This window comes from Pempheris klunzingeri, chromosome 13 (genome assembly GCF_042242105.1).
Source record: "Pempheris klunzingeri isolate RE-2024b chromosome 13, fPemKlu1.hap1, whole genome shotgun sequence".
In the NCBI taxonomy this organism is placed as follows: domain Eukaryota; kingdom Metazoa; phylum Chordata; class Actinopteri; order Acropomatiformes; family Pempheridae; genus Pempheris; species Pempheris klunzingeri.
In genome coordinates, this window is record NC_092024.1 from 9,605,709 (window position 1) to 9,624,502 (window position 18,794).

The 18,794-nt window shown below is 44.2% G+C and overlaps 1 protein-coding gene across 1 annotated transcript; it reads right to left on the bottom strand.

Moving 5' to 3' along the window:
• Positions 1-1,743: 1,743 nt before the first annotated feature.
• On the bottom strand, positions 1,744-17,614 carry LOC139212161 (serine/threonine-protein kinase PAK 6). The gene is made up of 9 exons (XM_070842636.1): positions 17,569-17,614; positions 8,430-8,677; positions 6,316-6,978; positions 5,232-5,765; positions 4,004-4,137; positions 2,808-2,934; positions 2,566-2,691; positions 2,310-2,444; positions 1,744-1,911 (listed from the first exon to the last, which is right to left on the bottom strand). The coding sequence occupies exons 2-9, from the start codon at positions 8,631-8,633 to the stop codon at positions 1,744-1,746; spliced, it is 2,091 nt and encodes a 696-aa protein (XP_070698737.1). The 5' UTR covers positions 8,634-8,677; positions 17,569-17,614.
• Positions 17,615-18,794: the final 1,180 nt, after the last annotated feature.

Genomic DNA, 18,794 nt, shown 5'->3' on the forward strand with positions numbered 1-18,794 from the left:
TTTTTTCAATGTTTATCAACAAAAAAGGCTTTAAAAAAAGGTTTTAAAGCTTCAGTTGCATACAATTTTGTTATATTCTACCTTTGAAATTATTTATAAATTAACATAATATCCATCTGTGGGCTCCTGAAAATGATTATTTTTGTTTCCCATATAAGAGATTTATATTATATGGAATTAATTGTATTTGATATTGCTTTTGTGTTTATAAGAAATATTGTATGTATTTTGCTTAAAGATATTCAGTGATTGTGCACTGTATGATTCATGCTGAATAACTATTAAATACTGTAAAACACCAGTTGTATTCATGCATGCATATGTGCGTCTGTGTGTGTGTGTGAGTGAGGAAAATACAGGATCAAATGAATTCCAATTCATTATGCATCATTTATTGATTTATACAAAATTAAAATGTGTAATTCTCTTTTGCATGAATGATCCACACAGAGATAGAAATACATGAAACATGTCTACATGTATCCGTGTCAGAATACAAAGACTATGTGCAAAGTGTTTCTCAGCAGGTGGATGTCCTGCAGCATCACATGCCAGGCCTGTGTGCTTTATCTAGGCAAACAAATGCAAATACACTCATACACACCTTGTTCAGGAGCGACACACATCTTGTGTTTTTCAAAAAGTCTGTCACAATACAAAGAGGGTCATATCAGAAGCAAACACTGAGATGTCACCTCACACACATCCATGTGCCCATGTGCTCACACACACATGCATGCACACATACATACAACTATACACTCACATTTTATTAAAGAAAAGTAAAATTTTGAATTCATCTCATATAATTTACTGCAGTAGATCAGCAGGTATAAGGACCTAATATTCAGTATTTTTATTTACATTATTAATTCATCTGCTTATGTTTCAAGTCCATACATAATGAAACCTTATTTGCAACTTCACATCATACAAACAACCCACAACACCTTTTGGAAATAAAGAATAAATATGAAAAAGAAGAATATGGTACTGGTGATTTTCCATTAGCCCAGTAGTAGCAGCTGGGCTTTCATCTACCCATTTATTATGCTAATAAAGGAGAACTGTCTTTCACATCCCAGTTTGGTACATATTCAAGCATTCACATCAGGCCAGGTGTGCCTCCGTTTGGCCATGCAAAGAGTCTACTGCCAGTGTTTGTAGATTGTACTGACTGGTTTGTTTCCAGTTTCCACAACAGAGAGCGTGTGTGTGCAGAGGTAACTGTATCCTTCCTTAAAAATGTCACAATGAGCTACTGTGGTTTGAGCCTAACACCAGCTTCATAAGCTTTTCACGGTTAGCTATAATGCCCACTACGAACACTATAAAGGATCTTTAGGATCTTTAGAGTAGCACGTGTTCATTACATATAGTTACGTGGAATATTGATTTTCACTTGATATGCACCATGTTGTGTTGAGTTGAGTCCCACTGAATGTTACAGGAAGTCAATCAATATTCGGATCGAACCGAGTTGAGAGGTGAGGAACTGCATGCTGCCTTTAACTCACTCCTAAAGTGCTTCTCTCATGCCCGAGACCATGCGGTGTCTGTCAACCAAACTTGCTGTCCTGCCACCATCACTGTGGCAGTAACATGCTGTCTGGATCTGCTTCCTTGGAGCTGATCGCCCGTTGGCCTGGGTGCTGGATGAGTTGGACCCCGGTGCTGGTCCTCGCCTGAGGCCCGGACGGGTCCGACTGAAGGTGGGTGTTGGGGAACGGGAGCCCTAAGGGATCAACAACGGGACATGCGCTTGCGGTACTGCTCCACCAGTGGGACCAGGCACTGAGGTGAGCCACTCTGCAGCAGGAAGGGATGCTCCAGCAGGTCAGTGGCACTGGCCCGCTCTAGGGGGTCCCGAGTCAGCATACGGTCCAGGAAGTCTTTTAGAACTGGGGAGACCTGCAGCAGACAGAAATGAGTACAATTAACTCTTCACAATGCTACATTTCTACCAACAGGGTCAGAATGAAAATGTGTGGATTATATCAGTTTTTGTTGTTGATAATGTTGTATCAAGATTATGTTTAGCAAGCGTTATGCTCACCATATGTTCACCACCATAGCATGCTAACATTTGCTTATTAGCACAAAACACAAAGTACAGTTAAGGCAGATTGGAATGTCATAAGTTTTGCAGGTAATTAGTCACAAATCAAAGTACCGGATGATGTTAATACTTGACCTGATGATGGCACTAGAGGGGATGACCAAAGTTATGAAATTCATCCACTGTGGGCATTAATATCTGTAGCAAATTCATGGTAAGAGTATGAGAGTATATCTATTGCTTCTTGTACCTGGCTGACGTTTCGCACAGTAGGAGCTGGCTCATCCCTCAGTCTCTTCATAGCTGCTACAGGGGTTTCACTGAAGTACGGGGGCTCTCCGTCCACCATCTCCACCACCATGACACCCATCGACCAAACATCCACCTGGCGCATCATCACACATTCAAATTATATGGCACAGATTGTCAATGTTGGCATTTGCGCTATGTGACAGAGATCACCACTGTTATTCAGCACGAGTGGATTTGAATGTGTGCCTCCTCACCTCAGTGCCATATGGTGATTTGGAGATGACCTCAGGAGCCATCCAATAAGGTGTCCCCACTAAAGACTTCCTCTTAGGGATGTCCTTGCTGATCTGAGCACAGAAGCCAAAGTCTGAAAGCTTGACCTGCAGGGAACAAGAGAAAGACCTTAAAATAAAAATAAGGTATGAAAGAAAAAAGCAAGAAATCAAGAGCTATATATAAAATAATATATATATATATAAGTAGCTACACATCATACCCTTCCATCTAATGTAAGTAGTATAGAGTCGCTCTTGATGTCTCTGTGGATGACTCCCTGTGAATGGAGATAGGCCAGGGCTTGCAAAACAGCTTCACAGACTGTGGCAATCTGCTCTTCACTCAGCCTGCACACACAAACACACACAAACACATACAGATTTTACATTAACATTTCACACTTTTCTATTACGAGTTCAGCGGAGAGAGTTGAAATTCATGAATCACCGCGCATTAAAGGCAATGATAGGTTAAAAAAAAAGGTTAAAAACAACAACTCCCACATAGCAGGAAGACCAACAAAACATTTCTCTTTAATGTTAATGTGACTTTGATTTTACAAGTGCAACATAAAGAGATAAGAGCAAAGAGGCAAGAAGCCATTTTCAAACATCAAGCAAGGTCTGGTGTACACTGAAAACAGAGCACTATATTCTCCCACACATGAGTCCCGTCATATTTCAAAGACACATCTGAAACTATATTTAAAAAAAACATACTGCATTCATTTGAGCATTACTCTGCTTCCTAATCAAGAGAGAGTTTAATGAGTCTAAAACAATATTTAACATCAGACTGCAGCCAGGAGAAACACAAGAAGCAAGGGACTCTTGTCCTTGATTGTTCCGTCAATATACCGATTATCTTAGTGTCTGACAATCAGTGGCTGTGACAGCTGGCTCATTTTATATGTCATCTGGCTTGAGAGAAAATGTTTTCATCCCTTTGAGTCAAACGATCTAACCCTGAGGTCACCCCATGAAGATCGAGCCAGCCATCTGTTAATAATATAAAATACAATGACAGCTTAAAACAAATACACATCTACAAAATTCATCGGCCTGCTGCTGGTAGACGTGCTTTGCTTATTTTTGATGCATGTGCTACTGAACACTGTGACAGCATCCGGAAATCAAATTTTCAACCAAAATTGACTTTCCACATGCCAAACATGCACATATTCAATTACGTTATTGAATTATTACCTTTCCCAAGAGAAAAGCAGCAGGCTTGGAGTGAGAGAGAGGGCTGTATGACAGTCTTTGTGCTGCAACACTGATCACTCACCAGTCGATACCACACTACCCCCTTGTGGCTGATTCAGTTATTAAGGATGATATCATTAACCACACAGCATGCACCACCACAGCAGCTTTCTTATGAGGGACCAAGATGATCTCTTGGTGGCGCTCTTACCTGGTTTCGGACACTATGTTGGTCAGTGCTCCACCCTGCAGGTACTCCATGATAACCCACAGCTCCTCCTCCACCAGGGCGGACTTAAACATCTCCACCACGTTCCTGTGCTGATAGTCCCTCATGATGACCACCTGCAGCACAAAGCAGTCACATTAGAAGCAATGTTTGCAGACATAACCAATAATGTAGCCACATTTCTTTTTTTGTGCAGCACGGCCATTAAGTGCAGCACTTTAGCAAATTTAGTGTAATCAGACCATAATTAAAAATGCACAACCGTTTTGTAAAAGAAAATTGGTGCTGCAGAGGCCAAGATATTCTGACTTTTACTCTTTAGTATGGATCAGCCAATAACTACACAACTTAATAGTGCTGTTTATGAGAGATCCTGCCTGCTAAACACATGAATTTCAGTGTCTTCAAGCCAAGATAACCCACCACAGAAGACATTAAGCAACATTTTTTACAGGCTGGGTAGTACAGCCAATGATGAGCAAACTGAACTTCATTTGTAAAATCAGCAGAGTACCACTTTAAACATGAATCTGGCATATCTTCTATAAATGTGCCTATTAATGTGGATAATGTGGATCATGCTAACTTTGCGCTCACCGCCTCTGCTGCAGAGATACAGGAAAACAAGGAAAACATTGTATAATAGGACAAATCACGTGAGCCTCCTGCAGCTTCCCAAATAAAAATGATTTCTACATAAACAGCTTTAAACGCTTGTCCCTGAGTCTGACCGGAAACAAACACAGAAAGTTTGAGTTTCCATAAAGCAAAGTATTTCCTGCAGTGACATGTGTCAGCCTCACGCATGTAAGCAAACTACTGTGCACCAATGAATATGCAGGGTGGTTAACTCAGCTGGGACATTAGACGCAATGGTAGCTATGCTCTGCATATATTTTCAATCAGACAAGAGTTTGAAATTATTTAAGTAGAAATTAGAAGTTTATTTGCAAAGCTGCAGGTGGCTTGCTCAGATATACATTGTTCAGTGTAAATCCTCATTTCACTGAATCTCCACAACAGAGGTCATGAGGACAGTTAGTTAGCATGACACAGAATAGACGGAATACTCCAGGTTGAAATAAATCTGAGGTATCCTCAAAAAGCTAGAACAGAAAATATCAAACAAGAATCCACAAATTTGTTTCTGTAACCTGGAATTCATTGTGCTTTGGTGTTTTGTGTTGTGTTAACTAGCTGGATGCTGTACCTCATTAAAGAGCAGCTCTCTCCTCTGCTGCCGCCGCAAGTCCATCATCTTCACCGCCACCTGCCGGCCACTGTGCTTCTCTGTAGCGATACACACCACCCCCGTCGAGCCCTCCCCAATCTTCACAAAGTTCTCCAGATAAGAGCGCGGATCACCCTTGTCTACCACCATCTGCAGGGCCGCCTTGAACTGCTCATGGGTCACCTTGGGTGGGTCTGGTGGTGGTCTGGGTGAAGGATGTTGTGGGGGTCTGAAGGCGGGGGAGCAGGTGCCTGGAGGGCTGGTGGCTAGTGAGCCTGTAGGTGAGGGGCGAGGTTGGGAAGGGCTGTCTTGCCGGGGGTAGGGAGGATTGGGGCATCCAGAGTGTCTGAGGAAGGTGTCAGGCCCATTGGGTCTCAGTCCCATGTTAGGAGACAGGCCCAGAGTGTAGCTAGCTGAGGAGCGCACAGTTCGCTGGGGTCTGATGCCACCCACAAGAGGACTGCTGTTGCCAGTGGGCAGGAAGCCGGAGTGGTACCTCACTGCCGAGTCTGCCTGCACGATAAGAGAAAAAGGGTGAGGGACATTAAGAAAGAGAGCTGAAAGAGAGTTGGCTGCCTGCCTGGGGTTCAAGACCGGCTTAAAGAGTGAATGTAAATCAAGTCCTTCACTCTCACTCTGCATCCACTTCACCTGATATGACCCATGTAAAGATGTTCCTGTATGGACTCAAGTGCCCTGCTGAGATCTTGCCAAACACACCATCTCTCAACTTTAACAACCCCACTGGCACTTTAAAACCACATTTCATATTTTAACACTAGAATTAAATAAAACGCTCAACCCCAGAACTTTAATCACCTCTGGTGTAAAGCCAATCAATACTCTGCACCGCTAACGTTTCCACAACCTAGGCATGAAAATGGCAAAAACTTTGCATTTAATGGATTCAGAGCTCATACAAAAACATGCCGAGCACTAATAATATGATGTACATGACATCAGCAGAAATATGCATATATTGTGTATTCTTTGAATAATGTATTATCAGTGCTCTCAGTGGCTACAAAGATGTGCGAAGACACTGCTGTATTGTCAGGCTTACTTTCAGGTCATAAGAGGAGAACGGCCTCCCAGGGCTGTTCTGCGGGTGCATGTACATTGGTAGGTTGGGTCGGAGCTCCGTGGTGACTGTCGCTTGATCTCCATGGGGCTGCTGAACAGTCATAGCTGGGCTGTAAAAACAAGCTATAGGTCTCTGGCTTGGTGGCATTCCTCTGGGCAGCTGGAAATCTCTCTTCCATATCACTCTCTCCTGAGGGCTGCCCACCTCACCGCTCATATAAGGCCCGTGACTTAACACTGGGATGTTCTGAGACTGAGCAGGCAGTGAGGGTCCCTCCAGGGAGCTGACGCTGACTTCATAGGTGGACTTGGCCTTTGGCAAGATCCCATTGGGCTGCAGAGTGATGCTCTTCTTCATGCCCAAGTAGGGGGTGTTGGTCTCACTGTGGATGTTCCTGGCCTTGTCCCTCCAGTGGTCTTGACCCGCATCCTCGTCATCCTCGTCATCCTGAGTCAGGCCCTCATACTGGTAAGGGTCTCCCTCGTTAACTTCCCCCAACCTTCCCAGAGACTGGGCCCTCTTCCTGGCTGAGGGGCTGCTCTTCCTCAAAGAGTTGGAGCTGGTCACAGACAGGCGGTTCATATCATTGATCATGGCTGCGATGTAGTCTCCATGGCCGATCATGCTCCCACGCACAATGGTCTGAAAGAGAAGAGGCGTTTATCTTTATCACGTGGCACATGACATGATCACATTATAGAAAGATTTCAGACTGAAAGGAATAATGAGGGTGACATAATCACTGCTGGGAGGCGAGTTAAATTTAGACTTGAGAATCTGTAAAGGACATCTTTGTCATTCTACAAAGCCAGCGACTTAAATCATTTCCCAAGTGGCTTATTCTTACAATCTAGTAACACCTATACCAAGCAATGTTTCAAGAGACACACATCAAAGACAGAGCTTCTGTAACTTTTCCTATGTTGCGCACTTGTTATAGTACAGATATTTGTTCCTATGACCTTTCAGATGGTCTGCAGAGTTATTAGGCATGAAAAGCCAAAGGTCATTAACAGAAAATGATCAGACAAACTTGAGATATTTTGCCAGAATATTTTTACTGTTGCAGCTGTAAGACAGAGTGCACAGTGGCTCATTAGTCACTCTCAGAGTAGAGTCATGTTCAGTTCACAGCCAGTCAACAGCCTCTCCTGTTTCTCTGGTTCGGTGCCATTACATCTGCACAGGGGGTAGAGGTCAGATGACATCTCACCTACCGCAGCACCTTTCAGAGAGGAGAGGATGGCAGGTGATAATGGCCTTGGTGAGACATCCTATTCTAGATTATGCTATAATAATAGTTTGAAATTGCCTTTTTTTTCAGACATCACATCACATTTTCTTCTTTTCCTGTTAAAAACTGAAGAACTGTATTTCCATCTATATGTTATGTTTTTTTTTTTGCAGTGAGGGGTTCTTTTGGGTAACATCACACTTATATTGATGATGCTATTCAAACCATAAATCTGATGTAAATGCTGACACGATGGTTCTCATATTGAACAGCACCAATCAGATCAGGGCATTAATGAAATGTTTGTGTTTTTTTCTTTTTTTTTTAATCTGGAGGGTCACAAACAGCATCGACAGTATGCTCAGTGAAGCATAGAAATCCTTAGATTTGCAGACTTTATCACTCACTGGCATTTCCTGTGCTGTACCTGCACTTTTTATCCCTTCTGCTTGACATCTGTGGGTAGGCACCATGGACTGTTATTAATTGCCAGCATGGAGTAATAAATCTTGTGGCCCCTCTGAGTATTCAACATTGTAGAGTCAGTGTACACAGCAGGGTCATTAGCTCAGCCCCACGACAGATAAGAAAGCAAAAAGATGGGGAGGGGAGCAGGCCCTTCCATGTTGTCATCAGAGGATTATGGCATTTTCTGAGACAGCAGGATCCCGCTGCAGCACTGAGGGCCGTTTCTGTATCAATACAACCTGCAGCATGTCTTTACACAGCAAATTAAAAAGCTAAACCTTTATTGTGATGGCTTAATGAATGGCTGGTTGAATGGTGTGTCAGTGGTTAGTGATCAGTTCAAGGTAAGGTCAGAGGATCAATAAAGGGTTGAATGGAAGGAGTGGTGTACCTTCTTTGGCCTCAGCTCCACCTCTGTGATCCTGGAGGGGTCCACCATAGGTCTGGGCCTGCGCAGGTTCTCTATCAGGCTTTGCCATTGTGTCGGCAGGCCCACAAAGCAGCCACGCTTGGCATCAAATGAGGTGTGGACACGGTGCTCAAAGTTCTTGGGCGCTGATATCTCAGGCCTCTTCTTTTTCTTCTTGCGGAACATCCTCAGGCTCACGAGGGTGACAGCTTGCTCCCTTTAAAATGTCCCTGTAGAGAAAAGTATTCAGCATTTAATAAACTGCACTCAACATTACATGCAGCACATGTTCAAGTAACTGTAATCTTAATGTTTGAATACAAGCAAATGTCTTTCGCCCCAGAGATCAAACAGATGTTGCCACTCTCCCTTACTATCTACTGTCTGCCGACAACAGACATCGCAACAGATGATTTTTCCGTGAGGGAGGAAAATATTCAAACGGCTCATCAAAAAGCAGTTCCATGCCTGGGATGTGAATGTCCCAGACTCGCTGGCTGCTATGAGCTTGTGCCGCTGAGATTGACTCCAAGGACAGTGGACGGATTTGTAAGCACGTGTGTAATGAAGGATATCTGGTCAATTAAGGCTTATTCATTCTCTGTGCCATTTTACTGATGAGCATGCGCCCCGGCTGGCCAGCGCCCACAGGCTGTCAGTGCATTAGCAGGACAAGAAGCACAGCACACAGGCCCAATGTACACAAACACAAATATACAATGGCAGGCTGTTCTTTATAAACCCTTTACAACCCTTTCATATTCCGTCATAATTAATAGTTTGTGTGCCCTTGATTGCGGGCAGGGTAACCACTGAATCCTTGGATGGATGGTCCTGCATTTGGCGAGCCACAAACTCCAGTTAACTGTATGTTAAGCTTTATTTTCCATTCAACTGCAGGGAAATAATTAAATACATTTCATAGGCTACATCTCATTTCCTCAGCTGCACAGCTGTACTGGGAGATAATCACTCAAATTTAAGTCTCATGATTAGTATTAATGCTGTTTCATGTAGCTCGCAGTATGGAGGACATCCATAAAGCCATGATAACAGTGAGACTGTAGGGATGGTAATGCTGATTTGTTGGTCAGCCTGACGGCCGTTTTACTACAATACAAAGGGGGAGACGACAAGTGATGTAACAAGCTGCATGCAATGACATGGAATAACACGTTGCTGCCATGCATATTTCATAGTGGTCTGATACATCATGCACAACAAAGCACTTGGAATATTAGGAATGTTGGAGAATGGCACACATCTACTGCCTCTCTGAAGTCACCCTCTGTGCAAATGTGGCTATGGCTGTGAGCAGTTTTGCTTTTTTAGCCCTGCTAGTGTCTAGGGGTGACTAGGTTGGTTGGTCATTCGGTTAACCATTTTGGTGCAGACTGAAACATCGTGGCAACTATTGAATGGATGAGTGTGAAATTTTATGCAGATTTGAAGGTCACTAGAAGATACACTCCGATGACTCTGCTGATCTTCTGCTTTCTCCTCTGTCATCATTAGCAGGTTAAAGTTTTCACCTTTTAGGTGAAATCCCTCAACACCCACTTGATGGATTGGCAAAAAATAATCAACAATATCATTCATGGTCCTCAGATGATCTATTCTTTCTGCTTTGGTGATCCACCAAATTTCCCTCTTGTGTCACCATGAGCTTGACATTTTAGTTTTTAGTTAAATAACTAGTAGATGGATTGTTATGACATTTGGTATGAACAGTGATGCTCCCCATGGGATGAATTGTAATAACTTTGATCCCCTAATCCTTTATCTGTTGCCATCATTAGGTCATTTTAATGATGCTCTGTACATAGGTTTGTGACCAAATACCTGTGAAACTAATGACGTTCTGACCAGCCTCAGCTTTACGTTAATGAGTGAAGTAGAAAAATACACTGTGCTCAACTGAATACAAAAATGAACGAGTTGGAGTGCATGTAACCAAAGTTAAAAAATACTGGGTTTGCGCATCCCAATTAATTATTCAGTTTTGAATGTTAAATTAGCACAGGGCTAAAAATCACAGACATTTCAGCTATGCCTTCTTAAGAGTGCTTCAGTTTCATTATTGAGTCCTTTTAACTTATTACAAACAGGTGCATCAAGTGGCGATCTGTAGTCAGAGATGTCCTGCTAATAAGCAGATGTTAACAGGCTCACACGCTAAGCTACAATGGCAAACATGGTGTATTACACAACGTGCTAACATTGTCATTGATGTGACCATTAAGCTCTAAGCACCACCATGCCACTAACATTACTGTCTTGTTCATTTTAACAGAATGTAGCACTTAAAGCCCCTGGTGGTTTAGGCTTTGGCAGAGACCTAAGAGATACCCCAAGAACATCAGATGCCATCTCCCATCAGGCACTGTGAAATGGTGGGAGTTGAGGTAAATGAGTTCTGCAGTCGTCCGCAGCTCAGCAGGCGATCACGTTGGCAGCCTCTCCTCTCTCCACCTCCACTCTCAGACCAGCACGGCTCTAATCGGCATCAACCATGCCTGTTATGAGTTGTATCGGTGACTACCCCGCACCACTTGCCCCGCCGCATCACTGGAGGGTAAAAGGAGGTCAGACCCATAGATCACATCAGCTAAACATGCCTCTTCACAGAAAGGTGGGGTAAGGACGGCGGGGGACGAGGGGCATGTTCTCCTCCAAGGATAATTCAATCACAAGGCTAATATGCTAAGTGTTGCATAAGCACATCACTCTGTGCTCTCCCTATGTACATAATGTGGTGCTGGGACGGAATTTAATTCTATCTGACAGGGACATTATGCTATGAGGACTCTCAGGAGGTGGGGAGAGAGGAGTTGTGGCCAAGATTACAGTCAGACCTGGATGTACTGAAGAGACGCGGACCCAGTTTCCTTCCTGTAGACACAGAGAGGCTTTTACCCAACAAGTGTGACTGCTTTTGGAAAAACGAATGCCTGAGAAAACAAGCTGCAAAACAGAAGATTGTTTTTCCTTCTTCTGATGCAGAAGAGACTATGCTTAGATAGCTGTTCGACATGCAGATGTTGGCATTGCCTGAGCAAATATTTACACATAGCGCTCATGTATCCTTTTACAACCACATCAATCAATATTTACCCATGAGTCAAATGCACGGCTACAGTCCACCACATCCAGCAATAGCGGGGTGATACCAGCACAAGTAGGACTGCTGCTTTGCATGATACTTTATCAGGCTTCATTAGTTCAAAGCAGCAGAGAACAGAACATTTCACAATATTCATTATTCATTCTGGATCACTGCTCTCCTCTGAAGACTCTGGAAATACAAGCTAGCCACTGTGATAGTAGAAACACACCCTTTGTTGATTCATGCGCCGGCAAAATGAATTGAAAAGTTGATGCAATTATTGATTTACAAGCTTTAATCACATGCACCTGGCCTTATATTGACGAGTCTGACTCCGCCAAGCTTATGACTGTCTTGATAACAATATGCTATTGATTTCTAAGCCTGTCGTATAATACATATGCACAGAGCTGAACTTGCACAGTGCATAATCACGCTTTCTGGTCACATCCCTCTAAACTGCAGGGACTTGACCCTATGCCTCAGTGGCTTGTCTTGAATCTATCAAAGTGCTGAGGCAAAACTAAGCCAGCCGCTGTCAGGGATATGAACAGCCAAAGAGGATGCGGTCATTCTGAAATAGTGCTACGTTGGATGTTTCCATTTCTACAACTGTATGCATGGGCAAAAAATCAAATAGATCCAAATGCATGACCTGAAAATCCACAAATCACATCATTCGGGAGATAAAATCTCACTCACCGAAAATCAAATGAGCATGAAGCTGTTTGTAGCAAGGCTGCTTGTGAAGTCTGACTAAACACAAACCTTTAAAAAAAAAAAACCACGACGGAACGCGCAAATCCTGCAAAATATGCAACGACATCCTATTTTCTCTGTAGATTAATCACAGTAATACATCCATATTTCAGGCTCAAATGAAGATCCAGTCACCACCACCCCACCAAATGAATAGAGCGTCTTCACCTGGCAGAGCAGCCAGGCCTCTCATGCTATGCAGAAATACAAGTAGGCACTCCATATGTTTCCCACACATAACATGACAGAAGAGGAGAGGGCATACTCTCATTCCTCTCATGTTCAGATCACCCCGAGCAGGAGTTGTGGATGAGTGGGAGGGGATCGAGAGATAAGAGAGATATTGGATTTGCTCGATGTTAGTGCTCCGAGCTCTGTTGAATGATTTTTTTTTCTATTTGCCCTGATTTTCTGCTTCTATCTTTTTTGTTGGCATGCATGCAGAAATGTCGTGAGTATGCAGGTGACTGTGTGCTCGCAGGATTAGTATGGTGTTCAGTCTTTCACTGATCTAATTTTAGGACACATCATGCCCCCCTCCTCTCTAGCACCAGACGCGTGTTTACTTTGTACAGGATTCATGTCAAATAGTGAGGTGAGGGTGGGAGACGATGGAGATGAGGTAATCCTCTTTTTGTGTTTGTCAATGCATGTAGAAGCATAATCCAGCTATACTGAATTACAACGGGCTACATTCATTTCATAGTGGTATAGATAGAATCAAAGCCTTAACTGCTGTTTTTGGACTCTGCAGTGCAGTGTGGGGGGCTTAGAGATTGCTCTTCTGTCAGCTTCATTATGATGACCGTTCTGCCCTTTGAGTGTAATGAGACTGCCTCTCAAGGGGAAGACGGGGGGAGGAGGGGGGGTCTTTTTGGTTGGTCATCTTTTCCTTTTGCCTTTCTAAAACACACACATGCACACACACAGGATCTGAGGGCATGAAAAAAGGGTACACAAGCGCTGGACGTGATCGGACAGTACAATAAGCGGTGTTTATGATTTAAGTTGATGTCTGCTTTCTCTTTGAAGTCACCTCTGCAGACAAGGAAGGATTGTCAATAGGAGACGACAAGTGATGTAATAAGCTGCATTCAGTGACATGGAATAACACGTTGCATATTTCATACCATTGGAATGATACATCGTGCACAGCAAAGCACTTTGAATACAAGGAATATTGGACAATGGCACACATCTACGGCCTCTGCAAAGTCACACATTGTGCAAATGTGGATACGGCCCAGTTTTAGCCCTGCTAGCAACTAGAGGTGGCAATGTCTGTAGGTTGGTTGACTCGTTGGTCCGCCACTGTGACGGCCAAAATGCCAAACTCGAGGCTTCAAGATGGCTGTCCACAAACCAATGGGTGACACCGTGGTGGATATGCCCACTTCCTATATACATGGTCCTATGGTCCAGGCTGAAATACCTCAACAACTACAGGACGGATTGCCAGGAAAATCTATAAGACATTCATGGTCTCCAGAGGATGAATCCTACTGACTTTGGTGATCCCCTGACATTTCCTCTAACATACTCATGAGGTTCATGTTATGTGTTTTAGTAACAATTATGTGATAGATTGCCTTGAAATTTGCTTCCCAAGTTCCCCTCAGGATGAAATTTAATCATTCTGATGATCACCTGACTTTTCATGTAGTACGTCCATTAGATCCAAATTTAAATTTGTCTTAAACTTTGGTTTATGACCATATACCTGCAAAAAAACAGATTTTTGTCTGCTAATTATTAGAATGCTAACTTGCTAAACTAAGACGGTTATCAAAATAAACAGAATACCTTCAGTACCATTAGCATGTTAGCATTGTGAGCCTGTTGGTGTGCTGGCATAAGCATTTAGCCCAAAGCACCGACATGCCTACAGTAAGTGCATCCTCTCAGAGCCGCTAAGTACAGGTGAGGATGTGTGCCAGTTTTTTCTTAAGTGGCCAAAAAACAACTTTCTCAGTCTGCGATGTATTTGTATCTCTAATAAAAGCTTCACTCAGGGGGTAAGAACACAATGTGGAGCATACCCAAGGGCATGTGAAGTGAACGTTATGGACTAGTTTCAGTATATAGTTTGTGAAAAGTTGAGTGCCAAAGGGAGTCAAAGTGCAAGAGAGTGTGAAAATTATGATAAAAATGGTCAGAGGCAAATAATATTCAAGGAAATTATATATCCATATTCTGCATTTACATTTCAGTTTGTAAAACTGGACATTAAGCAGGGATGGCCTATATTCACACAGAGAGTTCATTTGTAGTGACATATCTTGGGCTCTCAAATGTCAGATAACCCGCAGCAATGCGTCATGCGTAGGCTTTCACTCAAACCTCTGTATGAAGAAGTGCAAATCAGAAATGGCTCAAAGTCACAGAGGCACTGCGATTCTGAGAAAGTAAACAATCAAAGAGCTTGTCTGTCATTTTCTCATGCGCCAAATGGAGAAAAAAAAAAGGCCTCAGGATCGGATGTGGGCTGTTCTTCAAGGGCAGACATCTGCGCAGGAGTGCAGTCCTGTGTTAATATTGACAGGCTGAAACAAGAAAAGAGAGGTCAAGAAGGGAGGAGAAAGAGTGGGGGAGGAAAGAAGAGTCGGGACACTCAGATGTAGTGACAGAAATGGAGAAGATGAAGAAAGTAAAACGGAGAGATGGAGGAGACGAAAGGGAAGAAAGCAAGAGGACAGAAATGAAAAGGATAAAGAACATGCTGAGTAGATGGACATGCATTTAAAGTGTCAGTGTCCTGAAAATGAATGGTCTTGTGTTTATTTTTAGCACAGTGTTGTGGGTAACAGCCCTCTCAGCTCTGAAGATGTAACCTCTTTTCTCCATCATCTTGGGCAGCTTTGTTTACGGTAAACAAGCCGCAGTAAAAGGGGATTTTGAGGACAAGCCAGTTGCATCAACACAGCGCATACATCAATCTGTCACCTGACATATTGGCACTGATTTTCCTGGACGAGATAATGGACAAGAAAACTAGCTTGTACTGCCCTGCAGCGAGGAGCGTGGACATAAATGCACAATAACCGCTATAGTCCCTATCTGCTCCAAACACCTTCACATAATGATGTTGTAAAAGCAGCGCTTCTAGGGCTTTTATGGGAAAGTCTGTTGGTGCTGACACATCACTAGAAAACACACACTTAACTCAGGAACCTCCATGCAGTGTAACAATATGTTTACTAAGGGCTACTCAGAGTTAGGAGAGTAAGGAAATGCAGCTCTGACCAACACTCTGTTTAATTAAAGATCCTCTTGGCTCTCACAAGTGCTTTGAACAATTTGACGCTGCGCTGATGGAGACGTATGATCAGCCTGGACCAATGGTACGATCCCAACTCTTCTCTCTTGGGTCTAATTTATTGATGCGCCAGGCTTCGGTGCAAGCTTAACTGTACGTGCATGTGCTTATGAAAGCTTTGATTTATATTTTTTTAGCCCAGGCCTCAGCATGTCTCTCCCAGGGACAAAGCACGAACAATTTTTAACCTCAGATTCCTTTAAGGTATCAATCAGCACAGACTCTGCTGCCCTCCTTTGTCACCCAGCATGGGTGCTGTTTCGGCCCAGAGAGGGGAATCATGGCATGCTGTCCTCATTTGGACTCAGAGCCTGTTTTAATCCTTAATGCTTGGCGTCTCATGGCCAGTCGCGACGCTAAGCTGGTAATGCACGCCGTCCCCTCCTTCAGCTGACGTGAACATGACACGAGCATTCCTGAAAACAGTCATGAACACAACAGGAAACATGACAATGATGTAACACCTGCACCTGCGCGCTGTGTTCATGTGTGTGTAAGAGGTCCTCGGGTCACTTCCTGTCCTGCCTGTATCACAGTACATGTTCTGAAGACGCAAGCAAGATGGGCGACATGAGACTGCCTCCAAAAAACAGAAAAACAGGCAACACTGCACTGGAGTGTGCACATCATCCTCAGTGAGGCAGACGTCCAGCTGTGTGTGCACACCAAAGACCTTCTCTGTCACCTCCTCTACCCTTTCCTCCTACTCCTTGAATATCAATGAGCAACTTGAGACACACAAACACGTGGTTGTGTAAGAATTGCAGAGCCTCGGCTTACGTCATCATCCGACTTATTAAATGCACAGTTAGAAACGGTATGAATGCAGTGTGAATCAAAATCACCCTGGCGACATGGGTCACTTACAGTATATGCCTGGATAACACCAGGTGCAGTCACAACTCCTAAGCAAGTGCACAAATGTTGTGATCCTGTCAATAAGAATGAGTGCGATGGCGATGCGAGAGCATTGGACAAAAACTAAAATCTATACACTTTAAAACACCTTTGCCTTGTATTGATTTTCACTGGGGATTTAGCATCTAATAGATAGACTAATAGAGAGACGTTAGAAACCTGTTTTTTCCACAATAAAGGAGCAGATTCCTTGTTTCTTAATGTAAAGAATTCAAACAGAGCACAGATCAAACATCACCTCCCGTGTTTATGCAAGCATTCGCATGACAGGTTTTCTAAAGATTACAGTGAAGGATGAAAGTAAATATTGTTAAGAAAATAATGTGCCAAATGTCAGTCTCCTCTGCCGGGCCTGCTCTCCCACAGCATCCATCTACTGAAGTGTGTACATACAGTAGCACTGGTAGGACCAGAGAGATCACCTGAGAGCTCAGCCTACACACACACACACACACACACTCACTCACTAGAATACACAATGGTGAAAACAGGAAGCTTCTGTCCACAGTGCCCAAAGCACAGTCTGTGTTTGGCAAGTGTGATCTGTCTCGAGAACATTTCACGGATTGTTGTATCCTTTTCCTTGAAACAGAGGTTGAGGACAGAAGCGACAGACACAGAGAGAGAGGGGGGGGGGGGGATTTTGAAGAGGAGGGGTGAGCAGAAGGTGAAGGCTCCTCTTTTGAGATGCAGTCCATCAGTGAATACATCCAGCAGTCCTCTCTGTCTTCCCTTTTTCTCCCTCTCTCCCCCACATCAGCACCTGGCTGCACTGCATTCTGCCCACAGCCTCTCCACCTCCTTCTTCTCTTCTCTTCCTCCACCACGGCTGGTTCCTACCGACAGCATACACTAGCCTGCTCTTTATCAATGACGTTAAGCCTCTTTTCCTTTGCCCCCCCTCCCCAAAACCACCCCACTTTGCTTTACCCCACTCTCCTCGCCATGGAGAGAGGAAACAGGGCTCTGGAGGGATAAATCATTGTTAGAAAAGGGGGGAGAAAAACAGTCATCCCCCTTACCTTGCTGTCTAGTGAAGAGGAGAGCCTCTCTCCTCCAGGAAGGATTGGAAGCCAGAGTACGCACACACACATTCATATACACTATTATACCCCGCTCACTCACATTCACACACACATGCACTCACACACGGACATACACGCTCTCTCTGTCTCTCTCATGCACACAACGACGAGGAGGGCTGGCTCTCAAGCAAGCGCACACTGCAGGCTGCCGCTTGCCTGGGAAAGCCTGATGCGTTCCTCCCTCCAGGCAGAAGCACACAGTGCCATCTCAAAGGCTCTTTGTTGGGGCTGATTCATCCTCGGCTCCGTGGCTGAGTGCTGGTCCGTGTAACGGTGCCTGCTCCTGGGGACACAGGGTGACCGTACAAAGAAGGGACAAAGCCATGAAGAGGAAAGGCAGCATCCAGGAGGAGAGAATATCACGGCCCCATACAGCTTCTTCCACCCCCCTCTCCCTCTCCTTCTCTGGCTCACTGTGTCCCTCTCTCTCACACACACACTCTCTCCCACCTCCCTCTCCCTCTCTCTCTCTCTCTCTCTATCACTTCCCTCCTTCTATGCCTCCTCCCACTCCCTCATTGGGCTGCAAAAGAATTGATAGCAGCATGTGCATGTGTCTCTGTGTCTGTGTGTCTGTGTGTGTGTGTTTAAGCTGGTTTCCAGTGACTGTAAGAAGAGGAGAGGCTGCTCTACACCTCATCACCTGGGATACCTTTCATCCACCTCCCTGCCCTCCATCCCTCCCTCTGTCTCCTTTACACGCAACGTGGGTGACACAAGAGCACGAGGGTGCTGTGTTCAGCCAGCGTGCTGCTGTTCAGTCAAATGCATTATCCATGGAATGACAGCGTCAGGGATGGCAGATGGCAGAAGGGGTTGTTGTATCTGCGTGTGTGTGTTTAAAAAAAAAAAAAAGGGGGGGGGGGGGGGAGTCGAGGGGGGGGTTGGGGGGGCTTGTTGTGGAGCTATTTCTGTAGAGGGTGCAATCCTCATCCTCACAATCTCTTTTGAGTCCATTGTGACCCAAAAATCTTTGTGGATGAGGGCACAAGAAACTAAAGTTACAACACTGCCCCAGTCTAGCACGCTTCTTACTTGACTGAAACGTTCCCCTCTCTCTTCACCACAATCATTTCCTGAATAATTTATACAGCAGCTAAGACTAGACACAAAGCAGGAAAATGTATTAGGGTCAAGTCATGCAGAAATTGCTTGCGGAACAA

Bases quoted from the DNA above. Each gene is read 5' to 3' on its own strand.
- LOC139212161 (XM_070842636.1), bottom strand. From the start codon at position 8,633: ATGTTCCGCAAGAAGAAAAAGAAGAGGCCTGAGATATCAGCGCCCAAG. The intron at 6,979-8,429 runs GTACACCACTCC...CTTCTCTTTCAG, and splicing joins TGGAGCTGAGGCCAAAGAAG to ACCATTGTGCGTGGGAGCAT. The intron at 2,692-2,807 runs GTATGATGTGTA...TGTTCCCTGCAG, and splicing joins TACTTACATTAGATGGAAGG to GTCAAGCTTTCAGACTTTGG.